Source organism: Scyliorhinus torazame, chromosome 22 (genome assembly GCF_047496885.1).
Source record: "Scyliorhinus torazame isolate Kashiwa2021f chromosome 22, sScyTor2.1, whole genome shotgun sequence".
Classification (NCBI taxonomy): domain Eukaryota; kingdom Metazoa; phylum Chordata; class Chondrichthyes; order Carcharhiniformes; family Scyliorhinidae; genus Scyliorhinus; species Scyliorhinus torazame.
The window spans coordinates 111,564,122-111,586,761 of NC_092728.1; the positions used below are offsets into that span (position 1 = coordinate 111,564,122).

Sequence of the window (22,640 nt, forward strand, 5' to 3'; positions counted from 1 at the left end):
CAGGGGATTGAAATAATTTGGCTGGGGGTGGGATGAAGCAGAGGAGAACCAAGGTGCACAGGACCAGGAGAGGTGAATAGCATCAGAATTAACGTTTCAGATCAATGACCCTTCATCAAAACAGGAGAAAGGAAGAAATGTAACAGTTTGTGAAGTAGTGCAGAGAGACGGGGAGGGAAGATCAAAAGAGACGGTCTTTAATCGGGTGGATGACAGGAGCGATTAACTGACAAAAGGGATGGTGGTGCAAGGCATGTTGAGAAACAGAAGATGAAAGTAACAATGGTAATAACCGAAGCATCATCGACACCCCAAAAACAGGGTCAGAGTTCCACGATCGGAAATTGGTGTGTTGTGTCTGGAAGGGTTTAAAATGCCTGATCGAAAGATGTGGTTCCTTACAGCGAGAAAAAGGAGAGTTGTGATAAATGCCTGGTTCACAATGTAGCAGAGGAGCCAAATGAATATAAGACGAGCAAAGGAAAATTGAAAAAGAAATGCGGAGCACAAAAATCTTTTATAAACACAAAAGGGTGGGGCTGATTAGGAACCAAAGGAGGTCAGAGGTATGACCCGGCTACTGAATGAGGGCTTCACACCTGTCTTCAGTAGGGGCGATCATGCTCCAATATCACGTGGGGATGAAGGTGTGGAGAAATTGAACAGGATAAAAATAACAATTTGGGCAAAAGATGTTTGGTAAAAGAGCATGGAGAGAAAACTGACTAAACGGCAAAAAGCAGAGTGCGGCGGTGAACGGTTGTTTTTCAGATGGGAGGGTGGTTCCCCAAGGACAGGGATTCAGATCACTGCTCTTTTTGATATATAGTAATGACCTGGGAACACAGGGCATATCACACACAAAAGCTTGCACGTGACACAAAACCGGAAAACGTAGGAAATAGTGAGGAGGTTAGGAACAGACTTCAGGAGAATGAAGGCAGAGTGAGGGAATGGACAGGCACCTGGCAGATATTTGATGCGGGGAAATGTAAAGTGGTTCATTGTGAAAGGAAAAACTGAAAGGTGTGATTTGAAAGGAGGTCATAGAGTACTTCCCACACTCACCAGTTTATGTCCCAATATGGTCTTCTCAAACTTGCCATCGTAAGCACCCCATATTTTAATCAATTTATCAGCCGCTGTGGAGTAAAACACAAAATAGGTTTCAGGTTTGAGATAGAGAAACTCTCTGTTTTGCACACCCAAGAGAGCTGCCCTGTCCATTAAGCCCACTGGTGTAGGAGAGCACTGAGTGAGACGGTGCTTCTGCCCGTAATACCCTCTGTGCCACCCCAATTGCCAGTGAGAGCGAGGAGCCGGGAGACCTGGAGCGGGGGGAACAGAGAGGGGAGGAGAGAGTGCGGGGGCACTGGGAGCGGGGTTCTGAGAAGAGAGCCAGGAGGGGCCAAGAGGGCGCGCAAGTGGGGGACCAAGAAAGTGCACCGGGTGGAGAGACAGAGAGAGAGGGTGCGGGAGATCGAGAGAAGATGGCAGGGGACCCAGAGTGAGAGGAGAAACAGAAAGCGGGACACGGAAAAACAATCAGCCTGACCTCGCTCCAACAGTTGATGATGTGAAGAGAGGCAGGAAAGCACTGATTAGATTCCTACTGCAGCTGAACAGCCTGTTAAAATTCAATGCTTGATGGTGAAAAGCGCAGGTCCTGGTGATATGGCTCTAATTTGAGCTGAAGATCTCCTCCAGCCACAGATACTGCATTCAGAGAGCTGATACCCTGACTGGTTGAACCCCATTCTACCCCAGGGGCAGTGCAGACTAACATCAACTCCATCCAAAAGGAATCGGCTGACTCATCTCCACATGATTAAACCGTTAAGGCGCTGCCCAGTTTGCAGCGCATCCACAGAGAGCACGGCATTTCGTCACTGCCGTCTCGGTTCTGGAAACCCTGCATTGAATGTTTTCACCGTATACAATCACTGACTGCAGTTACCAAATGAATGAGATTTACTTACAGGAACTTGCCAACCATTCTCCATTTGGACTGAACTTCACCGATGACACAGCCTTGGTGTGTCCGGCCAGCGTGAACTTCAACGTGTAATTCGGTTTCACTGCAGAAGGCTGTTATTCAAACACACAGGAGAGATTTTACACAAAGCTTGACTGACGTCCCATCCACCACTAATGCACAGTTGCAATAAGGTGCACCATCTACAAGAGGCACTGCAGCAACAGAAAGCTTCTTTGGCAGCACCTTCAAAACCCGGGACCTCCACCACCAAAGAGGAAAAACACAGCAGATACCTGGGAACCCCACCACCTGCAAGATGCTCTCCAAGCCACTCACCATCCCAGCTTGGAAATATATTGCTGTTCCTTCACTGTCGCTGGGTCAAAAGCCCGGGACTCCCTCCCTAACAGCATTGTGGGTGCACCTACATCACACAGACTGCAGCGGTTCAGCTCACTACCACCGTCTCAAGGGTAATTAGGGGTGTGTAATAAATGCTGGCCTAGCCAGTGACGGCCGCATCCCATGAACAAATAAACAACACAGCCTCGTGCTTAAACTTTCCCTTCGATAGCAGCGTGCACCCTGGTTAACCCTGGCCTGTGGGCAGTGGACCAATGGGCAATTCTGGGCTTTGGAGTGCAAGTTGAAGTTGAATTCTCAATCTTCTGACTGAGCCGAATTCTACCCACTGAACTAATGACAACGGGCCAATACTTTTGTGTGCAAACTTCCCCAGCGAATATCTTCTATTATTCACCTTGTTTTGATTGGAAGAGGAAGGTGCTGATTGTGTTTTTGTGCATTCGGACTCAGATTTTTTATCTTCAGTCGCCATCGTGTCGACCATACAAATCCGGACGGTTCTGGTGCTTCGATGGACAAGGGCACGGCTCGTGGTGAACTTAAGCCAAATAAGAGCACTGTTCTCAGGTACAGACGGTGTGGGCAGAGTCACTGTAAAAAATGGAAAAGAATAAAAAAGTGGCAGTCAGAAACACGACTCAAATTCACGTGGACAACACAATGGAAATTTGCAAGCTCGTGCAGTTGGAGGTTGCAATCACTTCACGAAGCTCGGAAACAGCTTCAAATTATCATGAAACAAACGATTCATACATATGCCTTTCTGCACACATCTTAACACACTCCATTCATCGCTCAAATTCACTTTTGAAAAGGAGAAATCTGACACAGTTTTTCGAAGTGCCGGTTGTGACCCACAGGTGGGTCGCGGAGCGATCGGTCACGCTGTTCCCGCAGTGGTCTCGATCGCCAGAGAAGCGCCCAACAGCGGCTTCCGCCGTTTACATCGAGAACGGCAGCCACTGCGGAAATAAATAGAAATAAATGAGGTTGTGTGGAGTCTTCCGGCCAGAAACGGCAGCATACAGCACATCACACGCGTTGCACACACACGACATCAAGCGCCCTTAAGGTACATACGTCTGGCACCAAATCACGGAGCAGTGTTTTCCAGCTTCTGGCAAGCAAGGCAAATAAACTGTGAAGATGAAAGGCTTCAGTAAGCAATGGCCAGAGACTGAAATAAACAATTTACCTATTGCACTAGATCTCACGACAGAATCTGCTGGAGAGAGCTACTCAATTAGAGTCCAGAGCAGGGCCAGTGTTAGCTCTGGACAGAACTCCAGAGCCTCTGGTTAACAGTCTACAAAGAAGAAACTTAACTTGGGATCAAAGCAGCATAAAGATGGTTGCTTGAGGCATGCTTTTGTCAATTGTGCCAATGCAAATAAGGATGTAAAGTCCATGTATGTTATATACAGGGAAGTACTGGCAAATGAGAGAAGTTTTAGATTTTGAAAGAGAGGTGGCCGGTGAAAAGTTCCTTGAGGTTGAGACACCAGAGTCAGTTATTAATTTAAAGCTGACTCGGGGCAGCACGGCGGCACAGTGGTCAGCACTGCAGCCTCACGGGGCAGCACGGTGGCACAGTGGTTAGCACGGCTGCCTCACGGGGCAGCACGGTGGCACAGTGGTTAGCACTGCTGCCTCACGGGGCAGCACGGTGGCACAGTGGGTTAGACTTGCAGCCTCACAGCGCCGAGGTCCCAGGTTCGATCCCGGTTCTGGGTCACTGTCCGTGTGGAGTTTGCACATTCTCCCCGTGTTTGCGTGGGTTTTGCCCCCACAACCCAAAGATGTGCAGGCTAGGTGGATTGGCCACGCTAAATTGCCCTTGATTGGAAAAAATGAATTGGGTACTCTAAATTTAAAAAAAAAAGAAAAAATTTAGAGCTCACTCCAAATTAAAAGACTACGGTGCTGTCGTGCCTGACCTATAATACCACATTAAAAACATGGCGAACACCCATGAGGCTGTCAGCATTCTAAAGTAGCATCTCCCAGGAGAATCCAGTGCCGGAGTAAAACAAGCATTTTGTTGCTATTGCCCTTTACGGCCATCTAAATGTGGAAGGTTGGATTTCCGTTTTAACAAAGATGAAGACAGCACAATGGAACTGGCTGAAGTCTGCACCTGATATGCACATTGCCCTCGCAAGTCAAGTCATTTGGTTTATATTTCCTCTCTCTACGCCTTCTGCCAAAATACAGAGTACAGGCCACACTCAACCAGTGCTCGATTGCAATACCCGAAACAAAACGTCTTCCATTAGGTGTGATTCTGAGATTAGACAGCACTTGCTGAACAATTCTGTGTGCACTAACAGCGATACTAATAACCAATTTAAGATAATCAGTCAAGCTAGTAACATGGGTCATTTACATCTGCTAGAAGCAATGCACATTGATCCACAGGGACCCATGTTTTAAAAACAAAAGAAATATGTTCAAACCTTGTGCCCTTCTCTGAATTACCTGGACACTTGGGGAATCTATAGTTCCTCATTGCTTTCACAATTATAACGCCTTGGCCCATCAGAATTGACTTGCCAATCAATCAGCATCATTTTCTCCTATAGTATAAATTGTTGAGATTGTTTGAAATTTGGCATTCTTGTGTTTTTCCTGATGAGCGCAAGATGAAAAGCTTCAGCAACATGTCTCTATTTTCGGCAATATTCAAGGCTCTGCTTGTGGCCTAGGTAGTTTCATCAAGGTTCCCCATAGTTTGCGTGATTTTGTACTCAAAACCTCAATTTATGAAGGCCATGATTATATATCCTTTGCTATCTACTCACAATGTGTCCTGCCACCTTCAAAGATTAATACACATGAACCCCCAATGCCCCCTGTGCCTGCACACTCCATGAACACTGCTGCCTCATGGCGCCGAGGTCCCAGTTTTGATTCCGGCTCTGGGCCATTGTCCGTGTGGAGTTTGCACATTCTCCCCGTGTTTGCGTGGGTTTCGCTCCCACAACCCAAAGCTGTGCAGGGTAGGTGGATTGGCCGCGCTAAATTGCCCCTTAATTGGAAAAAATGAATCGGGTACTGTAAATTCATTTTTAAAATCATTCATTGTCCTCAGGACACTGCCTACTGTGGATATTAACAAACCTACACAGTGACTGCTTCACTCCAGCTTGGAGCCAATGATTCACAGCCTCAGCAGCTGGTTGAGCTAAATTTGCATGTGTGAATCCAGTCAGTTATACAGAATACTCCGTCTCCAGAACTCTTGTCTTTCTGTTGCTCCCTCGCTGGCACACTCTGCAATGCCTGGAACAGCCACTCTCATTTCTCACCAGGATTTTCCACTTCTCAGCTAACTTCAGCCACCTCACTCCAGGAAGCTACAGGTAATCTGGCGAGACTCCTGTGCATCGCTGAGGGAGAGCTACATTGTCACAGATGCCGTCCTTTGGATGAGTTGTTACCCAGTGATCCCATCTGCCACAACCAGTACTTCATGTGGATGCTAAAGACCCCACCAGCTTTCTTTCAAGCATAATATCTTGTACCATCCCACTCTGACAAACGCTGTTCCAACTGTCTGAAACTCATCACCCCTCTCATTCTTAGTGTGGGATCTTGCCGTATATAAAATATCTGCCACGTTTGCTACACAGCAGCCACGCATTTCAAAAAATTCCTTTTACAGAGAGCACCAAGTTGCACCTTCACAATGGAATAAGATTTTGCAGGTCAATGTTTTTTAAAGCAATTGCCAGCTAATCCAGAACGCCACCCAACTTGAATAAAAGAGCTGCATACCAATAACCCCTTGATTCTCCGCATTTCTCCAAAGCCCAAAGAGGACTGAACTTCTTGACCCTCTTTTACACATTATTACGATCGCAGACCAGACCCCAACAGTGACTGGCATACTGGACAGAAACCCTGGCATTTAATTTTAATTTTGTCAGACTGTGAGGAAAGGATTCCTCGCTCCAGCAGTGATTTCACATGGATATGGTTTATTAAAACAAACTATATTACTAACACAGTATTAAAATATCTTTAACATCACAACAGGAAATAGCTGACAATTACTCCTGAACAATGCTACTCAATACAGTGAATACAATACCCTTAACTGCTATCTTTATTCCCATTTAAACAACAAGAAAAAACCCTATCTCAGCTCTCAATCCACTGTGGGAATACTTGGTTTACAGAGATGTTCATAGAATTCCCACAGTACAGGAGGCGGCCATTCAGTCCATCGTGTCTGCACCAACCCTCTGAAAGAGCACTTACCCAGGCCCACTTCCCCACCCTATCCCAGTAACCTAACCTGTACATCTCTGGACATCTAAGGGGCAATTTATCATGACCAATTGTAGACTAACCTGCACATCTTCACCGGAGCACCCAAAGGAAACCCACGCAGACACAGGGAGAAAGTGCAAACTCCACACTGACAGTCACCCAAGGCCAGAATTGAACCTGGGTCCCGGATACTGTGAGGCAGCAGTGCTAACTACTGAGCCGCTCGTTCTTTGAGAGAGATCTCTTGATACCGCTTTAAAAATACGATGACTCCATGCAGAAGCTCAGGGAGCTGCATGTCTTCAGAAGCCATTTCTCACCTTGTTTCAGCTCCCCCTTGTTCCCAGACAAATCTGCGCTGCTTTAAAGACCGTTAATGTCTGACTGAATAGCAGATGGCAAACTGCCTGACTTGTGGTCACTGCTTCATCCAGAACTGCACTGACCTGTTTTTCCTACAAATTGCCTGATGCCTTAGCTCCACCCAGGAACAGCATCATCTTACCAAGCTGAGATCTAATGAACTCCAGAGATTTCCCTTAAATCAAAACAAAATTCCATTAGCCCAAGTTCTTTATGACGATTTAATTGCACCCCTGGCTCCCAACCTTTCAAACCAAGATTCTTTTAAGTCATGACCGCAGCAGTCAAACACGTTCTAACCCAGGCCTTTAACCCTTACTGCACCAAATACCTACAGTGCAATACAGCTGAAGATCCAACATTAATCACACCTCTGCATTAAAAAATGAACCAGCAATATAAAAAGTTGGCTTCATTTTTCAAAAGCCTTTCAACTCTAAACATCTCATTACTAAACACAACTAATACACTATAAGATACATATCCTCCATATTACATTTTAAAAATGCAAAGAGTCTTGCATTTGGAACCATAAACTTTTCAAAAAACTTTAATGGATTAAGGTCTATATATGCAACTGTCTCTAGTTAATTGTCAGCAACATCAATGTCAAAATGCCATAACGCCAATACTAAACTCCTCCTTCTCGATGGTCGAATATTTCTTTTGATGAATATTTAATTTCTGAGGAAAATAACCAACAGGCCTTTTGATTGTTTTGTCGTCTTCTGGCAACAGCACAGCACCAACTTCACTCACATCAATTGCCAGTTTAAAATTGCTCGGCATAATTATCAACACTGGTGCAGTGGTTAACAGTTTTCAGATTATCGAATGCCTCCTGACATTGATGTCCACTGAAATTTCCTGTACTTTTCCGGAGTCAGTGGAGCAACCACACTCCTGGAATTTGGCACAATTTTCTGGATTTTCATGTCCAGAAATTGCAGAACTTCTCTCCTCGTTTATGTCATTGCAAACTCTCCAACAGCTTTTAGATTTTACATTCCATGGGGCCACCTGACCATGTCCAAATTATGGCCTAGGAATGTGATTTGAGCTTTTGCAAATTCACTTTAGCCAAATTTACCACTAACTCAACCTCCTGTAGTCGATCGAATAATTCCTTTAATGTTCCAAATGCTCCTTCCACATTTTACCACCAAATCATCAATGTACACGGCACAATTGTTTAACCCAGAATTGATCTTGTTGGTTAATCTTTGGAATGTTGCTGGTGCATTCTTCATTCCAAATGGCATAACTTTAAACTGATACAGACCATTTGTCGTCACAAAAGTCAAAACTTCCTTGGGCCTGTCTGATAAAGGTGTTTGCCAGTATCCTTTAAGTCAGTCAAGTTTGGAAATAAAATTTGTTTGTCCCACCTTTTCAACACAGTCTTCTAAACGAGGAATAGGATCCGAATCTGAATTCATAACTGCGTTGACTTTTCTATAGTCCACACATAATCGTTCTGCTCCATCCGGTTTTGGTACCATCACAATAGGTGAGCTCCAATCACTGAACCTCACTTTAATGATATTCTTAAGCATGCTGTTAATCTCCTTTTCTCCCTGTGCTAAATTTAGTGGATTGAGCCTGTATGGATGTTGTTTAATGGGAATAGCATTTCCTATATCTACATCATGTACAATTACTTTTGTAATTCCCAATTTATTCCCACTTACAGTTGCGTGACTGTAATAACTCCTTTAGGTCATTTTGATTTTACTTCAGACAGTAACTCAATAATTTATCCCAATTTCTTATTACTTCCTTATTATTCAATTTAATTTGAGGAATGTCAAATTCAGAATTATTTGGATTTATCTCTTCTCCCTGAGTTACAATGACTAAGACCTCCTCCTTCTTTCCTTCTCTATCAAAATACCTTTTGAGCATGTTAACATAAAACCCTCAGAGTTTTCCTTCTATCTGACACATAGTCCAACAACAGTCTCTGAACACTGACTCATCAATTTCTCTTTGATCAGTTTAACTGGTCCTCTCACCTCATGACCAAAATTAATTCTGATTGAGTGAATTTAGTCGATTCATCAGGTGCATCCCTAATTGTAAATAGTACAAATGGAATTCCTTTATCCCAATCCTCTGGATAATCCTGACTATCGGCCCTCAACATGGTCTTTAACATTTGATGCCACCTTTCTAACGCTTTGCGATTCTGGATGATACACAGTTGAGTTAAAATGCTGCGTTCCGAAACTATCCATAACTTCCTTGAATAACTCAAACATAAAATTGGATCCCTGATCCAATTGAACTTCTATTGGTGGTCTACATCTAGTTTTAAAAGTTGGTTAACTCCTCTACAACCCTCTTAGCTGTAATATTTCATAATGGAATGGCCTCCGGAAGTCTAGTAGACACACCCATTCTGGTCGACAGATACGGATTCCCATTTTTTGCTTTCTGCAGGGATCCCACGCAATCAATTAGGACCCTAGTTTAAAGGTTCCCAAAATGCTGTAATGGATATTAAGCGTGCTGGTTTGATTACCGCCTGAGGTTTCCCTATTACCTGACATATACGTGAAATTCAACTACAGTCTTATGCAGTCTAGGCCAATAAAAATGTTTTTATATTTTTGCTCATGTTTCCCTTACTCCTAAATGAACCGCTACTGGAACCTCAACCTTTCTATAACCCATCGGTAATACCACGTAATGAACTTCTGTCCATTTCTCATGTGATTGAATATATAACGGTCTCCCTTTTCTCATTACATTATTTCTAATGTACTAACTCTCTGGTATACACTCAGACTCTATTTCTGTATATTCTTTCTGACACAACTGCTTTATCTCTGAATCTGCTGCTGTAATTCAACAAACTTTCTTGAACGAAGATATCCGCTCCATCCATCATATGCTCTTTATAATAATAATCTTTATTATTGTCACAAGTAGGTTTACATTAACATTGCAATAAGTTACTGTGAAAATCCACCAGTCGCCACACTACGGCGCCTGTTCGGATACACTGAGGGAGAATTCAAGATGTTCAATTCACCTAACAAGCATGTCTTTCGGGACCTTCGTAGGAGGAAACCGATGCAGACACGGGGAGATTGTGCAGACTCCGTGCAGGCAGTGACCCAAGACGGTTATCAAACCCGGGTCCCTGGCGCTGCAAAGCAACAATGCTAACCACTGTGCTACCATCTGATCAAACATGTTTTCTGACAACAGAACCTCAGCCTCCCTATCGGTACTCCTCACGTTTTTTTCCTCCTGTCTCACCTTGTGATCTTGTTATCACACAATCAGGAAGCACTCCAGGATATGCTTCTTGCAACACCTCAGTTGTTTGACTTTCCACTGGCTTTTCCTCCTCAGTAGGCTGCACTCCTACCTGTAATCCAGCTATATCATTACCCAGGATACATTGTGCCCCTGAAAAAGGTAATTTTTCTATTACGCCTACCACACTTCACTTTTCACCAGACTCTCTAACCTGACCTTACACAGTGGCACACTACTCCTCTCACCACGAATCCCACATATTAATACCTTTTCTGGCAATACTCTTTCCAAACTACATAGCCCCTTATACATCACCATTAAAGACTGACTTGCTCCTGTATCCCTTAAGATCTTAATCTCCTTACCTACTCCTCCTTGTACACATGAACAAATAAAATAAAATCCTTATAAGAACCTGCTTATCCACAAACCTCTGAACAACCTGTACACTCTGTTGCTCCTCTGCCACTGGGACAATGGCTTTTCTTCCCAATTTAATAAACCCAACTGACTTTTCTTGTTTTACCGAGTCTGTCTTCCCAGTAATTTTCTTAAGTCACCAACACTGAGACTTCACATGTCCAGCTTTATTACAATGAAAACACTAAGTTTTCTTACCATCTTCCACTATCAGAGGTTGCCTTTTTAACCTGAGGCAAACTTTCCTGAACATCACCAATTAGGCTTTCTTTGCCTTGACTACCTGTGGATTTCTCATTTCCTAAGTTTCTATCCTTCAGATTGAAATTAATGTTGAAAACCACTTTGCTTTGTCAACTAATTCAAAATCATTGGCCATTTTTGCTGCCTGTCTAGCAGTTTTAAACTCTTTGCTCTTCCACATGAATTCTCACTACTGCGGGAATTCCTCCAAATAATCGTTTCCCTAAGAGCGTCATACAGAGAGCTGGCAATAGGGAAGGAGTGGGAGGTGAGACTCACTGTGAGAGCAGGTCAGAAATACAGGCATGTCAAATTCTAGGGCGATGGAACTTGCACATGCATCGGCATTTTTGAATGCAAAAAATGCCATAAAAATTTAAGCTTTTTATAAAGTTCCAGGATCAGTACACAACAGCACTTCAATCAGTTCCATTTAAGTGCAAATGATGAGGGAATAGCCACTGATAGACAATTCAACTGTGGGACACACACACACAATTTCAATGAGGGAGGAGAACTAGTCCAGATAAGAAAAAATGTCAAATATGGCAGCAAATAAATAATTGGAAATGTTTAAATAGATGACTAAGGGATACGCCCAAACTATGTCCATGTTTAAGATCCGTCATTTCAGCTGAAACTGATAAGAACAAAACAATTAAAGTTCAAAAAGAGGGAAATCAAATCAAATATGCTCCTCTCGGCTGAAAGCTGTTCACCAGCAGCTGGCAGCTCTGCTCAAGGCTCCCGGCAGCAAACCAAAGAAGTAAGAGAGAAAGAAGAAACACAAAGTGAAAGTGGAGATGGGTAGAAGGGCAAGTCCTCATGGTGAGCGAGCCAGTGCAGTCCAAAAAACACAGCAGCAAGAATCCACAGTGCTAATTCACTGACCAGGTACCACACTCACAAACTCAGCTTGTAGATGTGTTAACCTCTGTAACACAAGCAGAGTACATAGAATGGTTCAGCACAGAAGGAGGCATCTGTGCTGGCCCTCTGAAGGAGCAATTGACATTCTGCCATTCCCTTTTCATAACCCACCCAATTCCTGTTTGAAAGCCTCGACTGACCCTGCCTCCACCTGACTGTCAGGTAGTGCATTCCAGATCCTAACCACTATATAAGATTCAGACATTGGTGTACAGGGCACAATTTTAAAATTTGCAGATGATACTAAACTTTGAAGCTTTGTGAACTATGAAGAGGGCAGTGTTAAACTTCAAAAGGATAGAGTCAGGTTGGTTGAATGGACAGACAAGTGAGATGAACTTTGCTAAGTGATTGATTTCAGTGCAAGGGGACCTGGGTGTATATGTACAGAAGTCAGTGAAGTTGGCAGGACAGGTTGAGTGAGCAGTTAATAAAGCATACGGTATCCTGGGTTTTATTAATGGGGGCACCGAGTACGAGAGCAAGGAGGTTACATAGAACATAGAACAATACAGCGCAGTACAGGCCCTTCGGCCCACGATGTTGCACCGAAACAAAAGCCATCTAACCTACACTATGCCATTATCATCCATATGTTTATCCAATAAACTTTTAAATGCCCTCAATGTTGGCGAGTTCACTACTGTAGCAGGTAGGGCATTCCACGGCCTCACTACTCTTTGCGTAAAGAACCTACCTCTGACCTCTGTCCTATATCTATTACCCCTCAGTTTAAAGTTATGTCCCCTCGTGCCAGCCATATCCATCCGCGGGAGAAGGCTCTCACTGTCCACCCTATCCAACCCCCTGATCATTTTGTATGCCTCTATTAAGTCTCCTCTTAACCTTCTTCTCTCCAACGAAAACAACCTCAAGTCCATCAGCCTTTCCTCATAAGATTTTCCCTCCATACCAGGCAACATCCTGGTAAATCTCCTCTGCACCCGCTCCAAAGCCTCCACGTCCTTCCTATAATGCGGTGACCAGAACTGTACGCAATACTCCAAATGCGGCCGTACCAGAGTTCTGTACAGCTGCAACATGACCTCCCGACTCCGGAACTCAATCCCTCTACCAATAAAGGCCAACACTCCATAGGCCTTCTTCACAAGGTTGGGTTGAACTTGGATAAAACACTGGCTTCAGCCTCAGCTAGAGCATTGTGCCCAGTTCTGGGCACCACACATTGGGAAAGATGTGAAGACATTGGAGAGACAGCAGAAAAGATTCATAAGAATGGTTCCAGGGATGAGGAGCTTCAGTTATGTGAGTAGATTGGAGGAAAGGAAGGTTGAAAGGAGATTTGATTGAGATAATCAAAATCAGGAGGGGTCTGACAGAGATAGAGAAACTGTTCCCATTGCTGGAAGGATTGAGAATGAGAGCACGCAGATTGATGGTGATTGACAAACGAAGCAATGATGACATGAGGAAAACATTTTTTTTACACAGCGAGTGGTTAGGGTCTGACATGTACTGCCCGAGTGTGCTGGAGGCAGATTCAATTGAGATATTCAAGAGAAAATTAGATATTTGAAAACAAATATTTGCATGGTACTTGGAGAAAACAGAGTTGTGGCACTTGGTGAGTTGCTCTTTCAGAGAGTCAGCAGAGATGCGACAGACTGAATGGCCCCCTTCTGTGCTTTAACCAATCGATAAGATTGAAGAAAGGCTTGATAATTTGGCTGAGCTTTCACGACTGGGACAGTGGGAATAGAATAATACAAGAAGTGGAGCGAGTGGATCCAGTAAACAATGTGGACCTGAGTGGATCTCAAAGTGGGAAGAACACAGAACTCCAGTGGCTGTGGCCTGGGATGCTGAGGCAAGTCTGACAGTAGCACAGGTGCAGACTGCAATCTTTCTAACATTCTTAGATATGGATGCTGTGCCAGAGGGCGACTTTTCAAAAAGGAAAAAAGCACAGAATAGTCAGGTCAACATCAGTAGCAGTAAAGCTTCGAGGGGCCACATTATGGAAAAAATGTTCAACTCATTTGGAAAGGTGTGTGTCAATAAGGACAGTCTGCAATTTTATATTAAAGGCAATTTGCATCTGGCAAACGTAACAAGAATTTCTTTCAGAACACAAGAAATAAATCACATCAGTCCAATTGTGGCTGATCCTGGGTTTGAACTCCACTTTCCCACTCGCTCCCCATATCCCTTAATTCCCCAAGACCAAAAATCTGTCTATCCCACAGCCTGAAATATATTCAACAATGGAGCGTCCATACCCTCTGGAATTCCAAAGGTTCACAACCCTTTGAAATGAAATGAAAATCGCTTATTGTCACAAGTAGGCTTCAATGAAGTTACTGTGAAAAGCCCCTAGTCGCCACATTCCGGCGCCTGTTCGGGGAGGCTGTTACGGGAATTGAACCGTGCTGCTGGCTTGCCTTGGTCTGCTTTCAAAGCCAGCGATTTAGCCCTGTGCTAAACAGCCCCTTAGAGAAGAAATTTCTCATCTTCATTGAAAATGATTGGTGCCCTTAGCCTGAGCCCCAGTGTTTTAGATTTCCCAAGCGGCGGGAACAATCTGTGTGTCTATCCGATCAAACTCCTGGAGGTTTCAATGAGAACGCTTCTCATTCTTCTGAACTCCAGAAAATATTGACCAAATTTTCTCTGCCTTCCATCATAGGACCAATTTAGTGAACCTTTACTATATCACAATTATTACATTGCCGTTGTTATTATCAGCCTAACAATCTCCAGTAATGTTTAATGCCCAATGGTATAAAACAACTGTGGTGGGGCCTATAAACTACACCCATGTGTGTTTTCTGACTCTTGCTATTCCTAGTTTCCACTTCATGATATTCTGAGGCCAGACCCTTTCTCACTAATGTCCCTATGTCATCCTTTACCAGCAGGGCTACCCCTCCTCCTTTTCCATTCGGTCTTTCTGAATTATGTGTACCCTGGAATATTTCCCAATTTTGATCAGATTGTAACCATGTTTCTATAATAGGTTAGATCTAAACCTCTATATCTGCCACTAGTTCATCCATCTTATTGCAGATGTTTCACGCAATCATATAAAGAACATTTCATTTAATTTTTTAAACTTCTATTCCCCACAATGTCTTTATTCACTGATGTACTATTAATGTTAAACTCAGTGCCATTCTGCTTGCCTTTACCCATATTGCTATACTATTCTGATGCTTTGACCCCTCCTTTGGATTTCTAAATCTTCCATCCCTTGGACTCTCCCCCACCTTTGTTGAGAAATTATTTATAATATAATAATAATCTTTAAGTAGGCTTACATTAAGACTGCAATGAAATTACTGTGAGAAGCCCCTAGTCGATAGCGGGGGGGGTGAGGGTCTTGGGGATTGCACGGGGGGGGCCTGTAAATTTAGGTGAGAGGAATTCCTGGGGGTGCCCTGCGGTTGCAGGGATGGGAGGGTCCTGGGGATTGCGGGGGGGGGGGGATGGGGATGCTGGGGACGGGGGGTGCTGGGGATTGCGGGGGGGGGGGGCCTGAGGATTGCGTTGGGGGGGGGGGCGCTGGGGATTGCGCGGGGGGCGCTGGGTGTGCGGGGCGCCGGGGACTGCGGGAGGGGGGGCTGGGGAATGCGGGAGGGGGGGCTGGGGAATGCGGGAGGGGGGGGCTGGGGAATGCGGGGGGGGGGCTGGGGAATGCGGGGGGGGGGGCTGGGGATTGCTGGGGGGGGACTGGGGATTGCTGGGGGGGGGACTGGGGATTGCTGGGGGGGGCTGGGGAATGCGGGGGGGGCTGGGGAATGCGGGGGGGGGGCTGGGGAATGCGGGGGGGGGGGTGGGGCTGGGGATTGCTGGGGGGGCTGGGGGTTGCGGGGGGGCTGGGGGTTGGTGGTTGCGGGGGGGGCTGGGGAATGCGGGGGGGGTGGGGCTGGGGAATGCTGGGGGGGCTGGGGGTTGCGGGGGGGCTGGGGGTTGGTGGTTGCGGGGGGGGCTGGGGAATGCGGGGGGGGCTGGGGAATGCGGGGGGGGGCTGGGGAATGCGGGGGGGGGGGGCTGGGGAATGCGGGGGGGGGCTGGGGAATGCGGGGGGGGGGCTGGGGAATGCGGGGGGGGGGCTGGGGAATGCGGGGGGGGGGCTGGGGAATGCGGGGGGGGGGCTGGGGAATGCGGGGGGGGGGGCTGGGGAATGCGGGGGGGGGGCTGGGGAATGCGGGGGGGGGGGCTGGGGAATGCGGGGGGGGGGGCTGGGGAATGCGGGGGGGGGGCTGGGGAATGCGGGGGGGGGGCTGGGGAATGCGGGGGGGGGGCTGGGGAATGCGGGGGGGGGCTGGGGAATGCGGGGGGGGGCTGGGGAATGCGGGGGGGGGGGCTGGGGAATGCGGGGGGGGGGGCTGGGGAATGCGGGGGGGGGGGCTGGGGAATGCGGGGGGGGGGGCTGGGGAATGCGGGGGGGGGGGGCTGGGGAATGCGGGGGGGGGGGGGCTGGGGAATGCGGGGGGGGGGGGGGGCTGGGGAATGCGGGGGGGGGGGGGGCTGGGGAATGCGGGGGGGGGGGGGCTGGGGAATGCGGGGGGGGGGGGCTGGGGAATGCGGGGGGGGGGGCTGGGGAATGCGGGGGGGGGGGGCTGGGGAATGCGGGGGGGGGGGCTGGGGAATGCGGGGGGGGGGGGCTGGGGAATGCTGGGGGGGCTGGGGAATGCGGGGGGGGCTGGGGAATGCGGGGGGGGCTGGGGAATGCGGGGGGGGGGGCTGGGGAATGCGGGGGGGGGGGCTGGGGATTGCGGGGGGGGGGGGCTGGGGAATGCGGGGGGGGCTGGGGAATGCGGGGGGGGCTGGGGAATGCGGGGGGGGGGGCTGGGGAATGCGGGGGGGGGGGGCTGGGGAATGCGGGGGGGGGGCTGGGGAATGCGGGGGGGGCGCTGGGGAATGCGGGGGGGGGGGGCTGGGGATTGCTGGGGGGGGGGCTGGGGATTGCGGGGGGGGGGGCTGGGGATTGCGGGGGGGGGGGGCTGGGGATTGCGGGGGGGGGGCTGGGGATTGCGGGGGGGGGGCTGGGGATTGCGGGGGGGGGCTGGGGATTGCGGGGGGGGGGGCTGGGGATTGCGGGGGGGGGGGGGGGCTGGGGATTGCGGGGGGGGGGCTGGGGATTGCGGGGGGGGGGCTGGGGATTGCGGGTGTCCTGCAGATTGCAGGGCGGGAGGATCCTGGGGACTGTTTGGGGGGGGGGGGGGGGGCTTTGGGCCGAGGGTTTGATGCCATTACGAAGCCTGGGCCGGAGTCTCAGCTCCCGCCGCTCTTACCTGGGCCTGGCGCCCGCTCTCCCCGTGCAGCCTGGGCCTGGCGCCCGCTCTCCCCGTGCAGCCTGGGCCTGGCGCCCGCTCTCCCCGTGCAGCCTGGGCCTGGCACCGCAGCTCCCTCAGCTCGATGTGGCGGGAGCGCTCAGTGCGCCTGCGCCAATCTCTCACTACCCCCCCTCCGCCCAAGAAAGAAACAAGGAGCCGAATGATCAAGAGATGACCCGGATCCAGGTCCTCCCGCAATAGCGCCAGTCCTCCCGCTGCAATACCGGGTCCTCCCGCTGCAGCGCCAGTCCTCCTGGTGGGCAGAGAGGGTTGAACAGCATTTTTGCCAAATGCTCCGAGGTTGAGGTTCCGGACCAGACTCCAACAGTTGCTCGGATATCGGACAACAATCCCAATAGTTTATTTAAATTGTATGACTGAGAGGAAAGGATACTTCGCTCACGGAGTAACCCCAGTGTATTAAAACAAACTTTATTGCTAACACAGTGTTACTAATTTAGCATCACAAAGGACAGTAGCTGACAATCGCCCGTTAAACAATGAAATAAGGACCCTTAACTGCAATTTTATTCTCCACTCAAACAAAACCAGTCACAATCCACCTTTAAATACAATTAGCAGATCCAGGCATACTCGCTTGGCAGAGATGTCTTGGGCAGCACGGTAGCATTGTGGATAGCACAATTGCTTCACAGCTCCAGGGTCGCAGGTTCGATTCCCGGCTTGGGTCACTGTGCGGAGTCTGCACGTCCTCCCCGTGTCTGCGTGGGTTTCCTCCGGGTGCTCCGGTTTCCTCCCACAGTCCAAAGATGTGCAGATTAGGTGGATTGGCCATGATAAATTGCCCTTAGTGTCCAAAATTGCCCTTAGTGTTGGGTTGGGTTGCTGGGTTATGGGGATAGGGTGGAGGTGCTGACCTTGGGTAGGGTGCTCTTTCCAAGAGCTGGTGCAGACTCGATGGGCCGAATGGCCTCCTTCTGCACTGTAAATTCTATGATGATACCCAACTTCGAGAAAGCGATATCCTTCAGGACCTAGATTGCAGATTCTTGCCTCTCTCAAACTACTGTTTAAACTGCCAGCCTGAGAAATTACTGCTGTACCCACCCAGTCAAATCTTTAACCAAACTGAAACTCAAAAACCCAACACCTTGGGTCCCCAAGGGGCAGCACGGTAGCACAGTGGTTAGCACAGTCGCTTCACAGCTCCAGGGTCCCAGGTTCGATTCCCTGCTTGGGTCACTGTCTGTGCGGAATCTGCACGTTCTCCCAGTGTCGTGTGGGTTTCCTCCGGGTGCTCCGGTTTCCTCCCCTTTCTTTTATTTTGCTGTTGCACATTTGATCCTTGGATGGTTAATGGACCTGTGACTTTAAGGCAACCAGCCTCTCCCTTTAATTCTAACAGAAGAATCCGGAAGGCTGTGCTGGTTGAAACTGGTGATTGCAGACTCGTGGAAATCAGTGAGGACTCGGTTTGATTGATTGGCTGGTGGCCCATGAATTGGTCCAAAGTTACTCACCAGCTTGATTGGAAATATACCCTTCACTGTCGCTGGGTCAAAAACCTGGAACGCGCTCCCGAACAGCACAGTGGGTGTACCTACATCACATGGACTGCAGCGGTTCAAGAAAACAGCTCACCACCACCTTCTGAAGGGCAACTAGGGATGGACAATAAATGCTGGCCTAACCACCGATGCCCACATCCCATAAATTAAATTTTAAACAGAATGTGAACCTCGAACTGAAAACACAGTCCAAACATGTGCAGGTTAGGTGGATTGGCCATTCTAAATTGCCCTTAGTGTCCAAAAAGGTTAAGTGGGGGTTACTGGGTTACGGGGGTAGGGTGGAGACATAATAATATTATAATATTAAGAGGAGGGTGCTCTTTGTTGGGGCCGGTGCGGACCCGATGGGCCGGGTGGCCTACTTCTGCACGGTAAATTTTATGATTCTATGAACACCTGACTGGCTCCTCCCATTAACTATATAGAAACATACAAAATAGAAGCAGGAGGCCATTCGGCCCTTCGAGCCTGCTCCGCCATTCATTATGATCATGGCTGATCATCAAGTTCAATACCGTGATCCCACCTTACCCCCATATCCCTCGATCCCTTTAGCTCCAAGAGCTATATCTAATTCCTTTCAGTGGCAGCAAATTCCACAGATTCACCAATCTCTAGGTGAAGAAACTTCTCCTCACCTCAGTCCTAAAAGGTTTACCTCTTATCCTCAAACTAGGACCCCTAGTTCTGGACTCCCCCCACCATCGGGAACACTCTTTCTTAATCTAATCTGTTAGAAATTTGTAAGTTTCTCTGAGATCCCCTCTCATTCTTCCAAACTCCAATGAATATAATCCGAACCGATTTAGTCTCTCCTCACATGACAGTCCTGCCACCCCAGGAATCAGCCTGGTAAACCTTCGCTGCTCTCCCTCTACAGCAAGAACATCCTTCCTCAGAAAAGGACACCAAAACTGCCCACAACACTCCCGGTGTGGCCTCACCAATGCCCGATACAATTGCAGTAAAACATCTCTATTCCTGTACTCAAATCCTCTCGCTATGAAGGCCAACATACCATTTGCCTTCTTTACTGCCTGCTGTACCTGCGTGTTTACTTTCAGAGACTGGTACACGAGGACATCAAAAGAAATATTGGTAGGTACAGTATAATGCGAATAAATGTCAGGTTATCCGCTTCAGTCTCAAAAATAGGGAAGCAGATTATTATTTGAATGGGTGTAAATTGAGAGAGGTGGATCCTCAGCAAGTCCTTGGGCCCAGTTAGAGACTGAAATATAATGCACGCTGGACATGTTGCAGAAAAAAGTGAAACCGCTGTGTACACAGAATACCAAGTAGAGTTTGGGATATTGAAGGCCAGGTTAGTCGGCAAATCTGTGCTGGCTGCCCTGGACTTTTCAGACCATTTAAAATGGCCACAGATGCCAGTGACCTGGGAGTGGGGGCAGTGTTACTACAAGACAACGATGCACGACGAGAGAAGCCAGTGGGATATTTTTCAGAAAAAGCTACGTCCGTGCCAAAGAACGTATTCCAGCATTGAAAATGAAACTTCAGGGCATGGACGGGTTTATCTGTTTATTCCCAATTAATCCCCATTGTGGTAGTCTGTGTAGAGGTATTACGGTACCTAGTAATGCTGGAACACCATTGGTAGATATTGTATGTTTACCATTGGTCAAGCTGTATGGTAGCTTCGCCCTGCAAGGCGGTGTATAAGAGCCCATGCCGCCCCAGCAGCCTTCTTTCTGTGCCTGAACTCCTGGGGCAAACATCTAGCTTATTAAAGCCTTCAGTTGGACTACAACCTCACTTTAGTAGTCATTGATCGTGCATCAATTTAATAAGCTAGATTTAAAAGGATGGAGCTCCGAATCAAGCCGGAGTGTCTGCAACTCAGCCCCCACGCGGCAAACTCCACGGCAACCTTCAAGCACTGGCTGGCGTGTTTTAACGGATATCTCGGAACGGCCGAAAACGCACCCACGGGAGAACAGAAATTGCAGGTCCTGCACTCGAGGGTGAGCCCAGAAATTTACACCCTCATCGAGGACGCGGACGACTTTGATGCAGCAATGGAGCTGCTAAAAGGTCATTATATTCGCCCGGTAAACCAGGTCTCCGCCCAACATCTGCTAGCGACGAGGCGGCAAATCCCTGGGGAATCGCTGGAAGAATTCTACCGTGCGCTCCTGGTGTTGGGGAGAAACTGCAGCTGCCCGCAAGTTTCGGTGAGCGAACACACAGAACTTTTAGAACATAGAACATAGAATGATACAGCGCAGTACAGGCCCTTCGGCCCACGATGTTGCACCAAAACAAAAGCCATCTAACCTACACTATGCCATTATCATCCATATGCTTATCCAATAAACTTTTAAATGCCCTCAATGTTGGCGAGTTCACTACTGTTGCAGGTAGAGCATTCCACGGCCTCACCACTCTTTGCGTAAAGAACCTACCTCTGACCTCTGTCCTATATCTATTACCCCTCAGTTTAAGGCTATGTCCCCTCGTGCTAGCCATTTCCATCCGCGGGAGAAGGCTCTCACTGTCCACCCTATCTAACCCCCTGATCATTTTGTATGCCTCTATTAAGTCTCCTCTTAACCTTCTTCTCTCCAACGAAAACAACCTCAAGTCCATCAGCCTTTCCTCATAAGATTTTCCCTCCATACCAGGCAACATCCTGGTAAATCTCCTCTGCACCCGCTCCACGTCCTTCCTATAATGCGGTGACCAGAACTGTACGCAATACTCCAAATGCGGCCGTACCAGAGTTTTGTACAGCTGCAACATGACCTCCTGACTCCGGAACTCAATCCCTCTGCCAATAAAGGCCAACACTCCATAGGCCTTCTTCACAACTCTTATCAACCTGGGTGGCAACTTTCAGGGATCTATGTACATGGACACCTAGATCCCTCTGCTCATCCACACTTCCAAGAACTTTACCATTAGCCAAATATTCCGCATTCCTGTTATTCCTTTCAAAGTGAATCACCTCACACTTCTCTACATTAAACTCCATTTGCCACCTCTCAGCCCAGCTCTGCAGCTTATCTATGTCCCTCTGTAACCTGCTACATCCTTCCACACTGTCGACACCACCAACTTTAGTGTCGTCTGCAAATGTACTCACCCACCCTTCTGCGCCTTCCTCTAGGTATTTGATAAAAATGACAAACAGCAACGGCCCCAGAACAGATCCTTGTGGTACGCCACTTGTAACTGAACTCCATTCTGAACATTTCCCATCAACCACCACCCTCTGTCTTCTTTCAGCTAGCCAATTTCTGATCCACATCTCTAAATCACCCTCAATCCCCAGCCTCCGTATTTTCTGCAATAGCCTACTGTGGGGAACCTTATCAAACGCTTTACTGAAATCCATATACACCACATCAACTGCTCTACCCTCGTCTACCTGTTCAGTCACCTTCTCAAAGAACTCGATAAGGTTTGTGAGGCATGACCTACCCTTTACAAAGCCATGCTGACTATCACCTCACACTTCTCTACATTAAACTCCATTTGCCACCTCTCAGCCCAGCTCTGCAGCTTATCTATATCCCTCTGTAACCTGCTACATCCTTCCACACTATCGACAACACCACCGACTTTAGTATCGTCTGCAAATTTACTCACCCACCCTTCTGCGCCTTCCTCTAGGTCATTGATAAAAATGACAAACAGCAACGGCCCCAGAACAGATCCTTGTGGTACTCCACTTGTGACTGTACTCCATTCTGAACATTTCCCATCAACCACCACCCTCTGTCTTCTTTCAGCTAGCCAATTTCTGATCCACATCTCTAAATCACCCTCAATCCCCAGCCTCCGTATTTTTTGCAATAGCCTACCGTGGGGAACCTTATCAAACGCTTTGCTGAAATCCATATACACCACATCAACTGCTCTACCCTCGTCTACCTGTTCAGTCACCTTCTCAAAGAACTCAATAAGGTTTGTGAGGCATGACCTACCCTTCACAAAGCC

At 47.8% G+C, this 22,640-nt stretch overlaps 1 protein-coding gene across 1 annotated transcript in view; it reads right to left on the reverse strand.

The window, feature by feature from the left end:
- Positions 1–17,273, reverse strand: part of wdr5 (WD repeat domain 5) — a 73,651-nt gene extending 56,378 nt beyond the window's left edge. Inside the window, exons 1-4 of the mRNA XM_072488942.1 lie at positions 17,104–17,273; positions 2,739–2,935; positions 1,980–2,088; positions 1,069–1,142 (exon numbers count right to left, since the gene is read on the reverse strand). Coding sequence (XP_072345043.1) covers positions 1,069–1,142; positions 1,980–2,088; positions 2,739–2,828 — 273 coding nt within the window. The 5' untranslated portion in view covers positions 2,829–2,935; positions 17,104–17,273. The remainder of the gene's footprint in view (positions 1–1,068; positions 1,143–1,979; positions 2,089–2,738; positions 2,936–17,103) is intronic.
- Positions 17,274–22,640: the final 5,367 nt, after the last annotated feature.